At 38.9% G+C, this 19,166-nt stretch overlaps 1 protein-coding gene across 2 annotated transcripts in view; it reads right to left on the bottom strand.

Moving 5' to 3' along the window:
• Positions 1-19,166, bottom strand: part of AKAP6 (A-kinase anchoring protein 6) — a 588,857-nt gene that overhangs the window by 231,321 nt on the left and 338,370 nt on the right. For both annotated transcript variants that reach the window (XM_061159147.1, XM_061159148.1), the window contains 2 exons: positions 18,646-18,768; positions 163-259 (listed from right to left, as the gene is read on the bottom strand). In XM_061159147.1, coding sequence (XP_061015130.1) covers positions 163-259; positions 18,646-18,768 — 220 coding nt within the window. The remainder of the gene's footprint in view (positions 1-162; positions 260-18,645; positions 18,769-19,166) is intronic.

Genomic DNA, 19,166 nt, shown 5'->3' with positions numbered 1-19,166 from the left:
GTATGCAGTATATGAAACATTTATAAATCTTGAAGGTCAATCTGATAATGTAAATATTAATAATACATAAGGAAGTGAATATATGCAGTAATTTACAGCAATGCTTCTTCATTCTTAATAGTCTGGAGACATAAAGACTTGCAATATTTCACGAGGATTTACCTGCTTTGTGAGATGCAATAAGCTCAAGAAGTTGGTGTCCTTCCTCCTCCACAGCTTCCTTGAGTGCACAATGACTGTCTACATTCAACTTAAAACTCTGCAAGGAAAAATATGAGCATCAAACCCTGGCAAGGCCATTAAACATAAAACATCCATATAAAATTACTTGCTACTTTTTATCAAGAGCCACACAGTTCAATTTACCCAATAGACAAACTAATTTGCAATACTAAAAGCTATTGATATTTGGGATCTGGGCTCAAAATGTTTCCATTAGATTAGCAGAGTGCATCTGTTTGGAAACAGCTGACATATCTAGAAATTCATTAGGTTTTTATGAAAAGTCACATCCCGTAGGCTATATCAAGAGTAGCAGTGTTCTACAATATATACTGAAATTCTATCAGCACATATGAGGTCTTTTCTTCACCTTTTAGAAACATTAGTGCTAGCACTATTTATGAAACCATAAAAATTGGCAACATAAATTATGTGCACATATATAAATCCATTAATATAGTAGGGTTTGATTCAGCTGTTTTTCAGATATCACACAAACTATGGAATACTGAGGTCAATTTAGGTGCTGTAGAGAGGAGTCAAATGTTTTTCAAATGTTTGAATTTTAAGCTTATTCCTTACAATGTGACATTGCTTTATAAATAAATACATCAAGCACATGAGGGGCATTTTTCACTTATGATAGTTACCCAAAAGATAAAAACTGTTCTTACTGGTGAATTTCAACTCATAGAAATTTCTTGCAGGAAGCTTTCCATAATGTCTTTCATAGAATTAATTACTCCCCTCTCTCAGCTTCCTCTGTTCCTTATATCTGCTTCTGTTGAAGAATTTATCATACTGAATTCTGCTTTATTCCTATATTTGGCTACCAAATTATTACAATCAAAGACTTGCCAGTTTCACATTTATTTCCAACTCATGTCACATACAAGGTGTTCAATAAATGTTTGCAGGAATAGTGGATATCTGCTGAACTGGATCAATAGGACTCTCTGAAGGGGAAAGTTTCCATTTTAATATTTCAAGAAACAGGGATGGTTTTTCCAAAGATTTTTTTTCCATCTCTGGAATGTTATAAGGTGTTCCAAACACAGGAGGTCTGATGGAGACTAATCATAGTAACCAATATGTTGAATCAATGGTTAGTCTTCAGAGTGAAAATCCAGCCCTTGACTTGATTAATCTGAAAAAGTATGGATTTTGAAAGACTATGTGCCAATTTCTGGCTTCTCTATAACAGGACTCCAAAATACATGATATATTTTGCTCTCACTAAACACTTGTTGAGCAATGGCTCTATGTACTTACACTGAATTTAGTATTAAGAATAATTGACAAGTTTGAGATGCTAACAGTGTCATCTGGAATATAATTCAGGTGAAAGAGGTTAAACAGTCATAAGCTATGAAATCAGGTATTAATTTTTCCCATTCTTTCACTCATTCAGAAACCATATTGTGCCTCTTCTGTACACTGAAGAGGGTAAGAGCAATTTAAGGGGTATACGGCATGGCCCTGCACATCAAAAGGCACCTGAACCATCTTAGAGGTTCAGGGTGAATCTTTTTCTTAGTGGGAAAAAAGGGGCCTTTTAAAGATCAGAAGAAAAGGCAGAACAATCAAAGCAAGCTGAAAATGAAGGAGGTAGGAACATAATCAGAACTTGGAGTATAAAGATAAGAATTTTTATTGTTTTAAAAATGACTCCAAAATGATGAATCATTTCATCTTACTAGAGGCATAAGAAACAGTATAATTGCAGCACCATATGACAGAAAGGAACATTAGATTTCCCTGAGGGTTGTTCACTATTTCTTGTATTGTCCTCTTTCAACTACAGGTATTTGATCGAATAACATTAAGTATGGCAATGTATCAGAAGCCTGATGCTTCTGGTCAATATACTAGTTATTAAAAATTAAATTATTATGATTTTATAGCCAAAACATGGGTGTTATTTACTTTCTGCCACGACAGTGGAGATCCTCAGCTCTGAAGTAATGCAGATTGAGGTACGTTTGTGTGTTTCAGGGAGAAGGGACACAGAAAAGAAAAATACTTGCGATCAGCCCAAGAACACCAACACTTAGGAAGAAATCTAGGAAGAAATCTATTCTATAGGTGATTTCCTCGTAATTGTAAATTTATCCCAGTGCTCTCTTTGATTCTGTTTACCTAAAACAGACAAGTGTTGAATGTTGGTAATCATGAGCTTCTGAAGGCATGCATCAGACCTACGTCTCAACAAAAGAGAACCTTAGGACCTGTGAGTAGGTTGCATAATTTGACATAATTGAGGCCAATAGTACAGGATAGAAGCAGTTGGATCTGGTTGTGCCTCAAGATGATGTGGAAGGATTTGATTAGGACATTGAAAAAAATGGTGTTCATTACTAAGAAAAAGATAAGCTGACAAGCTTTATGCTACAGAAAAGAACCACTTAATATAACTATAACCCACATGATATTGCTTGGTTTTCAGGTTCATCCATTAACGATTAATAACATCAAGTAAGGAATGCACAATGGGCCTCTGAGAAGGCAGACAAGCCAGCACATGAACAAAATTGTCAATGAAATTTCTGGCTGCTAAAGAATTCTGTAATAAACTCACCTGATTCTGTGCCCACCTCTTCCCTAGGGAAGGAAGCTTAAGCAAAAGACTTTTTTGTTGTTGTTGTTTCACTTGACACTTAAGACACATTTCCATTCCTGTGCTACTAACATGTTTCCTCAGCAATGCCTTATGACATATGGTCCCTCTGCAGCATCCATAGCACTCCCTGAAAATGCAGGGCATTCTCTGGAGGTTTAATTTATGGCAACAACAAGGCCATAGGCAGGTACCACAGATCTACATCACTAACGATGATGTGAAATTCCATAACTATGAGTAATCTGGGGCTTATGAGATACTACATCTTTTTTTAGTGTTTTAAAGCAGCATAGAACTGAACATCCAGAAGAGAATAACTAAGGACATGAAAGATACAGTGGCTGAGACAAAGGACCAGATGATCAAAAAGATGATACATCAGAGGTTGACCAGTGGGTATTCCCCTTAGCTCAACCTTCAGCCTCACCAGCTGTATATATATGGGTGCCTTACTCCTTGTCAGGATCGAAGTTCAGGTAAGGCACAATGACTGTACTTTGATCATGATAACACTTTACTAAGTAGATAAAGTACTACATCTTTATCCATACTATCCCATCCAAATTTCTGCAGATCTCAGTTTGATGGAAATATGGAGATCACAAGGATATGAAATGAAATCATGGAAATGTATGCCTTGATACACAAAACTATGACAAATGTGAAGAATGTTATTCATGAAGGATCATAAGAATTGATACAAATCTCCTGGTATTCGAAATAGTGGGAAAGACCATAAGCACATTCAGAGGCTTCAAGATTCAAAATGTCTGTTTTAGCAGAATCATATCATGAACACAGACCTTCCACTCTCCCCATGGAATATTGTTAATGTGGGCCAGGTCCATTGAGGTCCATGAATTTTATGTTTGTGAACAGAGAGGCCAAAAAGAATTACTGCATCTTTCCTGACATAATTTTAGTTTTCTTTTTAATAAAGCATATGTTTAACTCAATAGTTATTTATTGAGTAGTCTCTACCAGACCTATAGATACAAAAGTTAACAGTACACAATACACATGCAACAGATAGTCTGTTGGGTAAAAGAGATCAAAAGCAAATAGCTATATATGGCCCAGTAAAGAATAAATATGTAATCAGGGCTTGATGGATAACAGAGAATGGCAGGGCCTTCAACTGAACAGCGATACGCCATGTTCAATGAGATTTAGCTTTTTTTTTTTTTAATTAGTTGGAGGCTAATTACTTTACAACATTTCAGTGGAGATTTAGCTTTTTTAAAGTACCATGCTGGCCAAATAAAAATAAGACTGTGGGTTATATTCTGTATGAGCATGACAGTGCTTGATAGGTACTGAGGGAGCTCAACTGGGAGTCAGGTTCTGCAGAGCCCAGTGGGGAGCTCATGGAGAAAGGACTGGATTTCTACGTGGGGTTGGAGACACCTTGTCTTGCAGCAGGAAGCTGGGAGGCAGAAGCAGCTTGGTGTGACTAAGACAAGGTGGAAGAAGGAGAGCTGGGAGCTGTGGCTACACGTGATATTTAACTCTAAGAGCCACAGAAGAAGTGGAAGAAGATGTTGACAACATGAGAGAGTGACTGGTAGAATTCTGTGTTCTAGAAACATCTTTCTAGCTGTTATGTAGAGTTGATTTTAAAAGGGCGGACGAGGAGACCATTTAGGAGGCTGCTATGGTAATAGAGGCCAGATGTTTCTGCATGCTCATATTTTTTTTAATTAAAAAAAGGTATGCTTTTTCTTCTAAATGAATGGAAGAAGGAAGAATGGAGACAATCTTCTGCCTTTTTAAGTTTTTCTCAGTGCGTGAGAATAGCATGTGCCAGAATTTAGTTCTTTGGCTGTTCTGATGATAAATACCAGAGTTTTATTAGTCAGGAGTCTCCAAATGTGAAAGACATATTGAACTGATGAACTTTTACTCCCACTGTCATTTTAAAGAGATGGTATATATGCTGATGAATAAGACACCTGATGACACTTTTTCTTCACACAAAAGATTTTTACTACCCTAAGAAAATGAAAACTTGCTTTTTCACAAGGACAGGAGGTAGAATGTGTGTTCAGTCAGAGAAGCAGAGACTTGAAAAGTCACCTGCTACCTGTCTCAGGCCATCTCTACCCGGGCTCTATTCTAAGCTGTGCCTAGTACTGTCCTGAGTCCCCCGAAGGGCTCTTGGTGGGAAAGAAAGCCATGATCCCCTGTGGAGAGCCTGGCAGTTTCTCTCCTGCTCGTTCCAATGCCATCCATAGAGGATGGTCATATGGTCCTCAAAATATAATATATACCTTCCAAATGCCATATGTGCCAAAAATCAAAAGATTTTTATGAGTAAATATTTATTTAAGAACCTCCTAAAAACTTGATAAGACACTACACAGTCATTAAAATGAAGACTATGAATTGACGTGAAAAACAGAACACATTACAAGTCAAAAAATGAAAGTTCAGCATTGGTGGTATAGTGGTGAGCACAGCTGCCTTCCAAAAAAAAAAAACGAAAGTTCAAAATTGTATCTATGACACAATGGACAGACCCAGTGTGTCGAATAAGAAGATAGTAGGGAAATGCAACTAAGGTAAACAGAGACTGTGCAGTTAGGACTTGGAGTGAACTTAGTCTGGTCTTATGGAACGAGTTCTTGGGGCTTTAGCTTTCCGAAACATAAAATGTAATATTATCTAACTTCAAGTTGTTGTGAGAATTAGTGGCAATGACTGGAAAGCACTGAAGCAGTGTCTGGCAATGAGTGGGGCTAAAGAAAAACCATTATAGACTTTCAAACTCATTGTCTCTGTTTTCCAAATGTTCTGTGCAGTAGGTGGTACTTCACGGCATTTTTAGGTGAAAAGTGGCACTTCCTGTTGAGGCTGCCTGCACTCCTCAAGCACTGATGCCAGGTTCTCTTTGCTTCTGGGCTAGCACCCAGCACAGGCCTGCCAGAGAAGACATGGAACACAGATGCTGCTCGCTGGGAGTCCAGGGAGTGGGGGACTGACAGACCAGTGGTCTGGGTCTTCATTTTGCCTCAGGTGTGTGCCCTTGCACAAGTCATCTAACCCTTCTGGGCTTCTGTTTCCTTATCTACAATCCAGGCATTTGGACTCAATATTTTCCAGTTCTTAGACACTTTGATTTTATCTTTAAGCCAGACAGTTAAGGACAGATGGTTCAGGAGAATTTTTATTTATTCTAAACTAGAAAATTTTCAAAGGGGGAAGAATCCCAAAGGCCATCTAACCATTCATCTACCCTAGGGCAGCTCTGTCCCTCTACCATTCCATGCAGATGTGTTCATTCTATTTTTAACTATCTTCAGGAAACTTTCTTCTAACTTCTCATCCTGAGTCCGCAACATTTCATCTCAGGAATGTGAGAGCTTTGTGAAGAGCAGCATGAGCTTCCCTCCGCTTTAGATTGTTTTGCCAAGTCATCTCTCCAGTGTAGGAGCTAGAGATCAGAAATACTGTGAGGATATGCCAACAAAATCCACATGTCCAATCAATCACCAAGTTCTGCCAGTTTATTTCTCATCCTCACCACTCTGTATCGACTAATTCAGGCCCACATTGCCATCCCTTGACAGGCTGACTTCAACAGCCTCCAGTCATGACCCCCTAAAAACTACATTTTTTTCTTTATTTGTGGCATGCCTATGAAGGTGCAGGCATCATCTTAAGCTTGAGGGATGTGGCTGTGAGCAAGATAAATATAGTTCCTGGCCTCACAGCACCCACAGCCTAGAAGTAGAGATAGGAGGTGGAGGAGTGTGCAACTTAAAAACAAGGAGTTACACTTGATTATATCAAGGGGACTGTGACACAGTGCGAGTGCTGGGGACAAGCATGGGATTTGGAGCTGGACAGGCCTGGGTTCAAATCCTGGCTCCTCCACCACCCCCTCCATAGCTTTGGGCACTCTCCATGTTCTCAGTTTCTTCATCCGTAAAATGAGGACATGTCAGTGCCTGCCTTATGGGGTTGCTATGAGGATGAGACGCCCTGATATCTGTAGAACAGAGCCTGACAAATCGTAATAGCCCAATACAAGTATTTTATTACATGGAGTGGTCCAACTCTGAGAAAGATGCTTGTTAAAATCTCCCAGTGCATCCCCAGGTTGCAGGATAAGGTCTGGCCTGTGAGATCTCCATCAAGTCGGCTTCTTGGGCACCAGGTCTGCCTTGAAATGTGCCTGAACTGCTTAGAATTGCCAGCTCACACCAGCCATTTACTCATCTAAGATTCTGCTCTTGCAGGCACCTCTGCCTGGAAGGTCCTTTCCCCCTCCCCTAACTCAGTCCTGCTTGTTCTTTATAATTCATCTCAGGTGTCACCCTTTCTAGAAAGCTTTCCCTGACTATCTTCCACCCTCCTGGCTTCCCCTCCTCAGCACCCACAGTACCTATGCAGAGCTCAGACCTCCACTTATCACACTGCTGGGTAACCACTGATGGTCTGCTTCCCAACCATGAGTTCTGTGAGAGGAGGACGTAACTTTTTACTTGTGTGAGTATTCTCACTGCCTAGGACAGTGCCTGGCACACACCTAATAAATGTTGAGGGAGCAAATGAACGCAGAGTCATACCAGAAACCTTCCACGATGCTTTTGAATCACCTCTACAGCATTTTGGGCAATACTGGTGCAATCACTTCACTTGGAAGTGGTTGATAAATGTTCCCAAATTTTATTCATTGAACACCATGTAAATGAGCTGTCATGTTCCTTCGCTTACAAAATTACTTGCCAATTACACTGAGATGATCCTGGTGTAATTGCCATGTAAACTGTATCCTGGCTGAGATAGCCCAAATCATCAATTTAACTTTACCCTCTCATCATATGGTACTTACCACATAATTAAATAAATGGTCAGCTACCACCACAATTATATATCTCCCCAACAAAATGAGGTGGCTACATTTGTCACTGATTTATTAGTTATGACAATATGCAACACACCACCACATATAATATCAGAAGCTTCATAAAATGAAAAGCACTATGTGCTCTTGAGAAGGATGCTCTAAGTTTATGAACAAAGAAATAAGCATTATAAAAACTTTGTTTTTTTTTTTTAAAGGGCATTAGGATATAAAGACAAAAATCCTGTTCTTTCTGAAGAAACTTTTTTCCCCTGAAATCTCAGATAATAAAAACATCTAGCATTTGAAAGTGAATTTAGCTCCTCAAACAAATTACAACTTCTTTCAAACAGTTGCATTTTTTTGTGGAAGGTATATGTACTTTACTAAGGCTGGCATTTGTTTTTGATAGACTTGCTAATATCCAATGCAAGGATTAGAGAAGTTGGAGAGATTCTGAACATTGATGGTGCCTCTTGGTGACAAAATTTTCATGTTTTTCTGGATGCTGCCTCCACACCTGGCACAGGTAATCATATTGACTTCCCAGCACGGCCACATTAGGCCAAATAGATTCACAGAGGTTCTGTCTAAAGGGACCATTTGACTTCCAGAACACACTGCTTCTGAGGCCCTAATTGAAAAAAGAGGTCAATGCTAGCCCAAATATCTCTCTACCCCCCGCGGTGGAATAATTGATGTGCAGCAGCCTCTACAGATGTGGAGTCACTAAGGTGATGGATGGATATAAGTATATTATTCACACGTACATCTGCTAATATACAGGTCCCAGTGCAAACACCAAGACCTAAGAATATTATGTGGATTTAGGACAATCCCTGAAGGACTCCAGTTCCATTAAAAATTTGTTTGGCAGCCTGGGGCAGATCTATTCCAACTCCCACATGCTTCATGCATTTGAGAGGGGGAACCAAACTGCTTCAGAAATAAATTTAATAAATTTTGTAATGTCAAGTCATTAACATCCTGTCTAGTCATATAGTCTTCATCTTTTGAAATGGTAATGTTAACCTGTGGAATTTTTTTTAACCTTTCTAATATCTGACTTAACATTTTAATTTTCCTTGTGTTTTCTGCCAAAAGGGATGAATTACATCCTGAAAGCAGAAGAAAAATATCCTATTTTTTCTCTCTATAGGCATTTTTCTTGTCACAAATATACCAGACAATACCCGGAAAGTCTAACCAGGGTCCATTTTGATTTGGAAATTGTGCAGGAAATTCCCGCAGACATTCATGGTTTATAATCTTAGTTACAATTCGCTGCTGTAATGATTGTAACACTGCTTCTACAAATGTTCATTTATTCATCTGGCAGATTTGTTTAGTACTCATTAAGCATGTGTAGGACAGGGTGTCAGAGGAGACACCAAAAAGACACAAGCCATCTCTCAAGTCAGAGGCGAATCATTCAGGCAGGGAAGCTAGGGAGAAATTCAACCTCTCTAGGGACACCTGAGCAACTCACACCTGTTCTCAGGTCTCCAAAGGGTGTGCATGACAGTCCTGAAATGCAAACAACAGGCTTATGTGATCTTCACAACGCCTTCAGGAGACATGACAGGCATTTTTCTGGCTAAAGATCTATTCAGGCCTGAAACTTTTATCTTAATATCATTTATGCCAGGTGAATTGTTTCAAGATTCCAAAATTCCATGTGACACAGTAGGTAAGTAAGATCTGCACACAGGTCTACATAGGGAGACAGATGGTGGGTGACAGCACCCTGGCTTAAATGAGTTAGGTCACCCACTGGCTCTTCTCCATACAGAGATCTTCAGTCCACGCAGAAACCCTCATAGTACAATGCAGTCTGCAAACTTTCTTTCAACGTTTAGCATACCGCCACCCTAAACAACAAGCGCTCAATAAATCCAGTTATTCTCTGTCATTCTATTTTAAAATAGTCATCACATCTGAAAAAAAAAGAATAAAGTAATAAATCAGGAAAATGTGTAAGTGACAGCAATTTTCAAAATGATGGGAACAAGAGTCCTTAAACTGAGTCAGGCAAAAAGTACATCCCCAGGTACTTTGAACAATTCAAAGGGAAGACAAGACCATTTGTCTCCCAGATGCACAGAATTAGTTATATGAGCAAAAGGATGTGGTCCAGGACTCTCACACGAGCCTCCTGTCCCCACGCATCAACCTCAAAATGCCTGCGTGCTATAAATCCCCGACAGATCTTTCTTCTACAAGCTACCAAAGGAAGAAACTCAAGGCTGTAAGTTGAGTACCTCAAACCCCCCAAAGAGAAGTGATGCTACTAAACTCTCAGCTACTCACCTTAAACCTTAAACTGAAAGGAATCAAGGGGGACAAGCATATAGAACTTCAAAGCTCCTACAAGGCCACCAGCCCTGCTCCGTGAGGCTGAGTGGGGTGGCAGCCAAACTCACACAGCTCAGGCTTTTGAAGTCTGTCGACGGTCTCTTATTAACTGAAGAGGACAGGCATGTGGTAGCTGCTGGTCTTGTGAAGCTCAACTTTTTTGGGCCAGAGCTGCCTATCATCTCAGCAGAGGAGGGTAGGCAGGGAGAGGCGGGCACCAGGAAGTGAGAAATGGAAAGCCTGTCATTCCTTAACTTCAAACAATGAAAAGTGGAACACAGGTGGACATGGAAGAGCAAGCTAAAGAAAAACAGTTGAATGTATTTTGGGAAATTTTCTGGCATGACTAAAAGCCCTGTGAGAAGTATGATGTTTTTCTTATGATACAAATAAAAAATATGATTTAATTTAAAATGATATAACATAAAGACCTAAATATAAATGGTAAGTGCATGAAAACATCTGTATTGAGGTTTTGTTAGCTGGTCACATTATTAGTTTGATTCAATCTGCTTTTGTAAGTGCTTAGGGTAATGACACAATAAGGATTAAGGGAAAGTTTTCAGACCATTCTGCACCAATACAAAAATACTATCTGCAGGCTTTTGGTGTGTCTGTGCCCCCTTGAGGAAGACGCTTCAAATTGCAAGGACCACTTCTAAAATGAACAAGGTTCTGGAAAGGGAGCTTTAAAAACTACCCCCTACAAACGCAAATTCAAAGCTACACACACACAAACAGGGCCCTATTGACTTTTTAGGAACTGGAGCAAAAGCTTTTCCGAAAACATGGTAGACTCTCATTACGCGGGACCCTGAACGGCTGCTGCTGTTGCTATCTGTCTGTAGCAGCAACTCAGGTAGACAGCAGCTCTGCCGCAGACAGACGAGGGGACAGGGAGGAAGCGCTCGGCTGGCCTCACAACAACGTGAATGCGCACTGCAGTATCATCCAAAGCGTCAACAAAGGGGCAGCAGAAACAGCCATAATTACAGGAGTGGTTAAGAGAAGTGTAGTGAATCCACACAAATACTAAGGAGCAGCTAAAATGTGCAGATTTTTGTGTTCTGACAGAAGGATGTCTGAGATATATTGAGATACAAAAACAATCAGTGAACAGTATGCACAATGAGAGAAAAATCTTTAAAATGTCTGCACTTTTATGTAAAAAGGTCCAGAAAGATATAGAATAAACTGTTTGTGTTGGTTATCCAGAAAGTGTAAGGCTTTCTACTTTTAAGTTCATGGTCTTTACATAGGTTAAATTTTTCCAGTGAGTATAACTTAATGTTTTCCTGTAACTTGAGTTCCATAATTACAACAGCTGGATGAAAGACAGTTTCCTCCGCCTTAAGCAAATGCCCCCAGTAATTGCTGAGTTCTAGTAATGTCCCCTCTTTTTCCATGTGAATACTTCTGGTAATGTTCACATTCCCTGATTTCACAAACCCCTAGAATAGCCCTGGAGCTTCAATCCCACCCCATACACAGAGAAGCTTTCAATCAGTTTCCAGACCCTTCAATACACTGAAGTCTTGGTCAGATTTCTGTCTGCCGTGGGGCAGCAGACCTTCCTGTGCTAATCCCAAGGGCATTGGTAGCATCAGGGGAGACTACAGAAGACAAACCAGATGCTGGTAATAAGACTTCTGACCAGACAACAGCATCAAAAAGTGAAGAGATATTTTTCTGCTGACATCTCTTTCTAATTCACCCCCTTTCTAATCTATCCCCTCTATTCTTATCCATCTCCTGCCTAACCCTGTCCACTTCCTCTCCATTCCTCTCATTGCTCAGACCTCGTTTAATCCTCTCACTCAACAACAGCCTCCCTAATCTTAGGCTTGTTCCATCCATGACTAAGGAAGCAAAGTCTCTAGCACATACTGGCCTTTTCAGTGCTGGAAACCAAACACGCTTTTGCCAGGGTTAGAGAGCTTTTACATACTTATCAGCCTGGCCTTCAGTCCTGCCTAACTGTGGATTCCTCAAACGGCTGAGATATCCATGTTCTTTTAGAACAGAACCCCCAAAATAGTTTCTTTTAAAAACATTTTCTTTCATGTCAAAAACAAGGGACTCATTTCCTTAATATACACAAAGCTCTCACAAATTCCAAAGCAAAAGGCCAATGACCCAGCAGAAAAGTACATTAAGAATATGAGCATACAGTTCTCAGAAAAGAAATACAAATGACTTCTAAAAATAAAAAGCGGTACTCAACACTACCTAAATACAAGAAATAAAAACTAAAATACAATGAGATGACATTTATCAAAGGAACAAAGATCAACCTATCTGATAACATGGTCTAATAGTAAAGATGTGCAGAAATAGGCTTTCTCATGCATTGCTGAGTATAAACTGGCACTATCTCTGTCAAGGACAATTTTACAATACATGAAAAATTTAAATATGTATAACCTTTGACCCAGAAGTTTCACATGAAAGGTATTTATTTTAAAGATAAGCCAATACTATGCAAGATAATGAGTATCCAAGGATACTCACTGAAGTGCTGTTTATAATAGAAAAAGACTGCAAACAACTTACGCTTTCATCAATAAGCGATGGCATATTCATAAATGGAACACTGTGCACCGATTCAAAAGGATGCAGTAGATATATATTTACTGATTTTGAATTATTGCTAATATAAATTAAAAGGACAAAGTTAATTATACATATGCCTTTGTTTTCAAATACCAGGAATAACTCTGAAAGAATACAAAGAAACAAGGTCACCTCAGGAAGAGAACTGGTAGAGGTGGTGGCTGAGGGGCACAGGAGTGGACATAGGTGGAAGGCATGCCTTTTTACTTCCTTCCTTTATTTACCTTTAGAATTCTGTGTTCTATCCATGTATTAGTTACTCAAAAAAAAAAAAAAAAACTTACATTTAAAAAAATCTGATACCAGGGTGCCAGTACTAGCACATCCTTCAAATGCTACATGTGTGTGAGTTAGTCACTCAGTCATGGTACGACTCTTTGCGACCCCATGGACTGTAGCCCGTCAGGGTTCTCTGTCCACAGAACTCTCCAGGCAAGAATACTGGAGTGGGCAGCTTTCCCTCCTCCAGGGAATCTTCCTGACCCAGGGATCAAACCCAGGTCTCCTGCATTGCAAGCAGATTCTTTACCACCTGAGTTACCAGGGAAGACCCTCAAATGCTATACTCAAATTCACTTTCCATTATGTCCATTGTTATTCTCTCATTTAATCCATCGACTTATCCAGTTAATTCATGGCAAGCAGAGACTTTCCCCATGGAATTTACAGTTGATTCTTGTCACTCTCCTGCTTTAAAATAAAATCAAACCTTCTTTGAATTGCCCACAGAAAAAAGTATCCAGTGAATATCCTTGGATACCCATTGCCCACAGAAAAAAGTTCAATCCACTCAAAGGACATTTAATCTCTTTTACCACCCAGCCCTAACCTGCAAGACACAACCTAGCCTCAGTCACATCAAATAGCTCACCCTACCTCCCTTCAGTTCAGTTCAGTTCAGTCACTCAGTCGTGTCCGACTCTTTGTGACCCCATGAATCACAGCACACCAGGCCTCCCTGTCCATCACCAACTCCCGGAGCTTACTCAAACTCATGTCCATTGAGTCAGCGATGCCATCCAACCATCTCATCCTCCATTGTCCCCTTCTCCTCCTGCCCCCAATCCCTCCCAGCATCAGGGTCTTTTCCAATGAGTCAACTCTTCGCATGAGGTGGCCAAAGTACTGGAGTTTCAACTTCAACATCAGTCCTTCCAATGAACACCCAGGACTGATCTTCAGGATGGACTGGTTGGATCTCCTTGCAGGCCAAGGGACTCTCAAGAGTCTTCTCCAACACCATAGTCCAAAAGCATCAATTTTTTGGCACTCAGCTTTCTTCATAGTCCAGCTCTCACATCCATACATGACCACTGCTTGCCCATAAAATTTACCCCCATCTCCTCACCTCCCCTCTTTATCCAAGAAATTATATATGGCCTGTGAGGACTACATCAAATTACATCTCTGAGCCTTCCCTACTCTGAGGAAGAGCAATAAAACTTCACACTATGCTCTGAACAGTACTTGGCTTATCTCACAAGAAGTTTACTGCTCAAAATTATATTACATTCATCATTTATGGGTCTATAGATGACTACATTTAATCTATGGTCATCTCCCTTAGATTACAAATCCCTGGAAGAAAGATGTGAAACTCATTCATCATGTATTCCTAACATGTAAATAACTGCCTGGCACTCATAGGTGCTTAATACATATGGACTCATCATCATCGTCCCCCCCCCGCCATGTTTTCTCATTTATCAAAATGAATTAAGAATGTTGTTTTTCCAAGGCTTTTTCTATGTGGTTGGTTAATGTTTGCCCAAGCTGACACAGCACTGCCTGTGCAAATTTATCTCCCAAGTTTAAACCAGGCCTTTGGGCTTGGCTCTTTTTCCTAATTACTGTACAGATGTCTGGTGTCAGTTTGACTTTGCCTTCTCCTACTGGATACTCTGGCTACAGGTTTAAAAAAACAAAAACCAATTTCTGCTTTGTTTTCCTGCAATTGATTGCATATGATGGGGTGCCATTTGGTGAGTTAGGCATGGATAAACACTATTTAGGAAATGAAAGTTGTCTTTTCAGCAAATGGACATGGACTGTAATCTCTGAGGAAAAAATTACTGTCCTGCTCTCCTGTTTTGCTTCTCAGTAGTCTAACTGAAGATAATAAAAATCCTTTTGAAGGGAAAAATTATTTATGATGCTTCTTCTTAAACGTAGGGTGACTTTTGCTTCTTTAGACAATAAAAATGGTAGTGAGGGAAATGACCTAAGTGTCTGCCATCAGGTGAATGGATAAACAAATTGTATTATATCTACACAAAGGAATATCATTCAGCAATAAAAACGAACAATTGTGTATGACAAAACCCACTGAAATGTTGTGAAGTAATTAGCCTCCAACTAATAAAAAAAAAAAAAACGAACAGTTGAAACATACAAAATCAAAGTAAGTACGCTGGGTGAAAGAAACCAGACCAAAAAAGGAAAAAAAGAGAGAGAGAGAACATATAGCTTGATTGCACTTGTGCAAAATCTGGAAAGTACAAACTAAACTAAAGGCTCATGACTACTTAGGGATGAAGAAAAGTCTGCGAGGGCAGGGAGGGAGCAATTACAAAGGGGCAGGAGGAAGCTTTTGGAGGTGATAGATATGTTGCCTGTCTTGATTGTAGTGACAGTTTCATGGGTGAATACATTTGTCAATTTGTCAAAACTTGTAAAAATGTTTGAATATATGCAATTTAGGATGTCAAAATTATACCTCAATGAAGCTGTTTAAAAAAGTGGACAGAGGTGAAGAAGGAAATCCATTCAAGAACACATGTATACAGTGCCACTGTAAAAGTAGTTTTTAAAAAGGGTCATCCAATGTGCTCAATATTTGCAAAATACCTTTCCAGACTGACATTTTCCTGAAAATGTCATTTTCTAAAAAGACATGAATTGTATTTTTGAAGGAACAGCCAGGTTGCAAGCAGATGATTAATTATCATGGAAAATCATTGATGTATCATTGCAATTTCACAGTATTTCTTACAGTTAGAATAAAGCTCCTTCATATCTCTCATAAAGGTATTGTGAAGCTTTAATTGATTTGTGTTGGTAAAAACCCTTGGTTACTGTCATGGAAAATAATTGAATTAAGTATCAAAATATAAATGTACAACTTTTGTTATTGTTTATTTGCTTTTCTTTATAATAAACGTTGCAGGGTGCCAACAATTCTATCACATTATTAAATCAGGGAAGACATGGGACCCAGAGGCTTTCACATCCGTTGGTTTAACATTGAATTATAGACTCTATAGAGATGTTCATCATGTAGCTAACTCCACATACTAGATACTCTTGAAAATACCTCTTGCCCACTCACTAAGAAGCAGCAAAGACTTATATAGGGTGAACTAAGAAATATAAATCTCTAGATTTAATTGTATACTTTCTTTATGGAAAGGTAGATTTTTTTTTCACCTACTTTTGAGAATAATAATAATATTAACTCAGCACTATAGTAAAAAAAAGTACAATAAAAAATATAAATGACAATATTGCTCAGGAGCTATGTAGGTAGACATTGTGCCCAGAAAGACAGAGTAACACAGAGTTTGCATGAAAGATGTTTAAATGACAGGCTGTATCTAGATTCACAAACACAGCATGCAGTAAAAGAGTGACTCAATAACTCAATAACTCAATGTCTTAGCATCACTCAATGGCAATCCATACACACTAGGTCTTCAGTAACTGTTAAAACAAAATTACTCCTAATTTCAGTTCCTAAGATTGTGATTTAACAACAGGAACAAATCTGAGATTATAGTCCCTCACTATTTGCAAAGGTGATGATGATGTTCCTATGTTATCTCTTGCAACTAATACAGACATGATAGTGGAAAAAATCATTCAAAAAAGTGTTGATCGTCAGGTGGAAACAAGGTTATTCTTTAAGAGATAGACAGACATTTTAAGAAGGACTGTTTGCTGTAGAATCCATAGCAAAGAGAAATAGTTTCTATATTTTAGGCGGGAATGTCATTTTGAAGCCGGTACTGGATACCTGCAAGTTATTATGGTCTATAAAGAGCTCTGCAATTTACAAGACCAGAATCCAGTGGACACAGGCCACATGTGGCAATTTAAAATCAAATGTAAGTTCATTAGAATTAACAATTCATTTCCTCAGTTACTCTGGCCACATTTCAAGCGCTCAGTAGATAGGTGTGGTTACTGGCTCCCACAATGGAAGTGCAGTATAGAATGTTCCATCATCACAGAAAGTTCTAGTGGATGGTGTTGGGCTAGAATGAGACAGAGGCCAACACAGGGGTGCTAAGTGAATAATTCTGCAATATGGATTTGAGAAGAGGAGTACATACTGCTTAAAAAGAGGTCAGGTCATTCAGCTCCCAAAGAGAGGAGAGACCTTGGTTCATATTTTCCTTGCCTGGCTTTCAATAAATAACCTAGAGTTAAAGTGCCCCTTGTGTCCTCATGCCCTCTGGGACCTCAAAAATGAAATCTGTGTTTTCCATAAAATATTAAATCAAGAGAAATTAAGACAGCACATTTAATGTGAAATAAAGTTCATATACTCCTGTTTAAACACAGATTAGAATTTCTGTCAGAACAATGCCAGTGAAAAGTTGACATCCTAATTAATACAATTTACATTATAAAGCAGTGAATATCTTTATCTTGCTATTATGAAATGCCCTCTTTAAAAAAAAAAAAAAGCAAGGCTCTACTCAACAGGGATTTGAATACTAAGGGTAGTATTTAAAAACCCATGTACAAGAGAGGTAGTTAGGGTCAGTGGCATTTTTACACATCATCAACCCAGGTCTCTAAAAATGGAAACAATATACTCAGCCTCTACCACATAGTTTTGTGAGTTTTTAAAAAAATCATCCACAGGATATTTACCTGTAGCAATAGGATTTTGAGGCTGTTCTTCCTGCTTTTCTTGCAATGATATAAAACACACTGCAAAACACAAACACTAAAGAACTAAAACACCCCTGCTCTCTCTCCCCTCTTCTTTCCTTCTCTCTCCCTTCTCTCTCTCCTCCATGCACTTAGTATCACAGGGAGTGGTTCCGGAACCCCGTGAACTCACATACATGCAGGACTCCCACACAATGTGTATTCAATCCAAATTCTGAGTGTGTGAGAGGGGCAGAGAATCAGCCCCACAGCTGGGTACCCAAGAATTCGTGTTCATTGCCTTTGTCAATTTTATGCTATCGGTGAAAGGAATAAAGATGAGATCCTGAAAGCTTGAATTTTCATTTCCTCTGACAACGTGCTTTTTCTTCATGCTTTATCACACTCCGCTACTTGGTTTCCACCCCTTCATAATTGATATCGGCCATTTGAAGCATTCAGTAAAAACCTCATGAGGTTCATCAAATGTCCCCCAGTCTATAATTCTTGCTTCTAACATATTCAGAAGCATATTCATCCAAGTGTTTTCTACTTTCTCTCCATGGCTTTCCGTGTGCACAGGGACAAGAGAAATGACAGTTGTATTAATTATATGCTGAAAAACCCACATAGCAGCAAAAATGATGGAGATCATCATTTTAAATATTTTATTAAAATAACCCAGTGTAGAACAGATAAAGTAGACCCTCTTGATAATGAGAGGTTCATTAATTTTACAAGAATTCTAGAAAGCTTAGAATGGTCATCAAAATGACCTTTCATTTATTTTTTTAAGAAGAAGAAAAACTTCAGTCATCACTTTAGAGAGCAAGGGTCTAGTAAAATTTTCTAAGATATTTTTTAAAATAATTACTTACCTTTCTGGGAAAAGTTTTGAAAAAACAGCTTGAAATACGGAGGATTTAGATTTCATAGTATTACTTGAAATGCCTGTAAATTTTCAGCTTCTGTAATTTACCCCATTAAAATTTGGCTTATTGGCATATAATGACTTCTGATAAGTAAAATCGACATTCTCCATAAACAAACAAGGACCACATTAAAATTCTTCCCTAACTAACATTAAGAGCAACACAGTCTGGCTTACCAAGTGTGTCTCCAGGTACAGTTTTAGGCCATCCGTCTCTGCTTTAGGAGGTGTCCAATTTTCAGTGGTTTCCATGGCTTCATTTAACCATTGAATAAATTCATCCAGTTTGTTTACAAACCCCTTGTGACAGAAAAGGAGGGGGGGCGGAGAACAAGAAAAGCATGTTAATAGGTTATTTTTTAAGTCAATCTTAAAAATTCCATACCTTATCGATGGTAAAACTGATACCACTGCAGTCCCATTCTATGTCCACACTGTACAACAAAATTCCCACCATTCCTGCCACTGAAATCTATTAAAATGGAAAGAAACTGTTCATGATACCACTAGTGTCTTTTCCCTAGGAAAGATTTTGCTTTTTTTTTTTTTTTTGAGGAATTTAGATTGGACTGCAGTGTGTCATTGGAAAGGTGACCCTCAAATCATCAAAACATTTCTGGGTGTCTGACAAGTGCCCCCTCACCAAAAAATCAGGTCAAGTCTGCTAGGAACCTGGCTTTGGGGGATAAAGTAAAGAT

Source organism: Dama dama, chromosome 13 (genome assembly GCF_033118175.1).
Source record: "Dama dama isolate Ldn47 chromosome 13, ASM3311817v1, whole genome shotgun sequence".
NCBI classification, from domain to species: Eukaryota; Metazoa; Chordata; class Mammalia; order Artiodactyla; family Cervidae; genus Dama; species Dama dama.
Note: the sequence above shows the minus strand (reverse complement) of the source record. Positions and strands in the feature narration are given on the sequence as shown.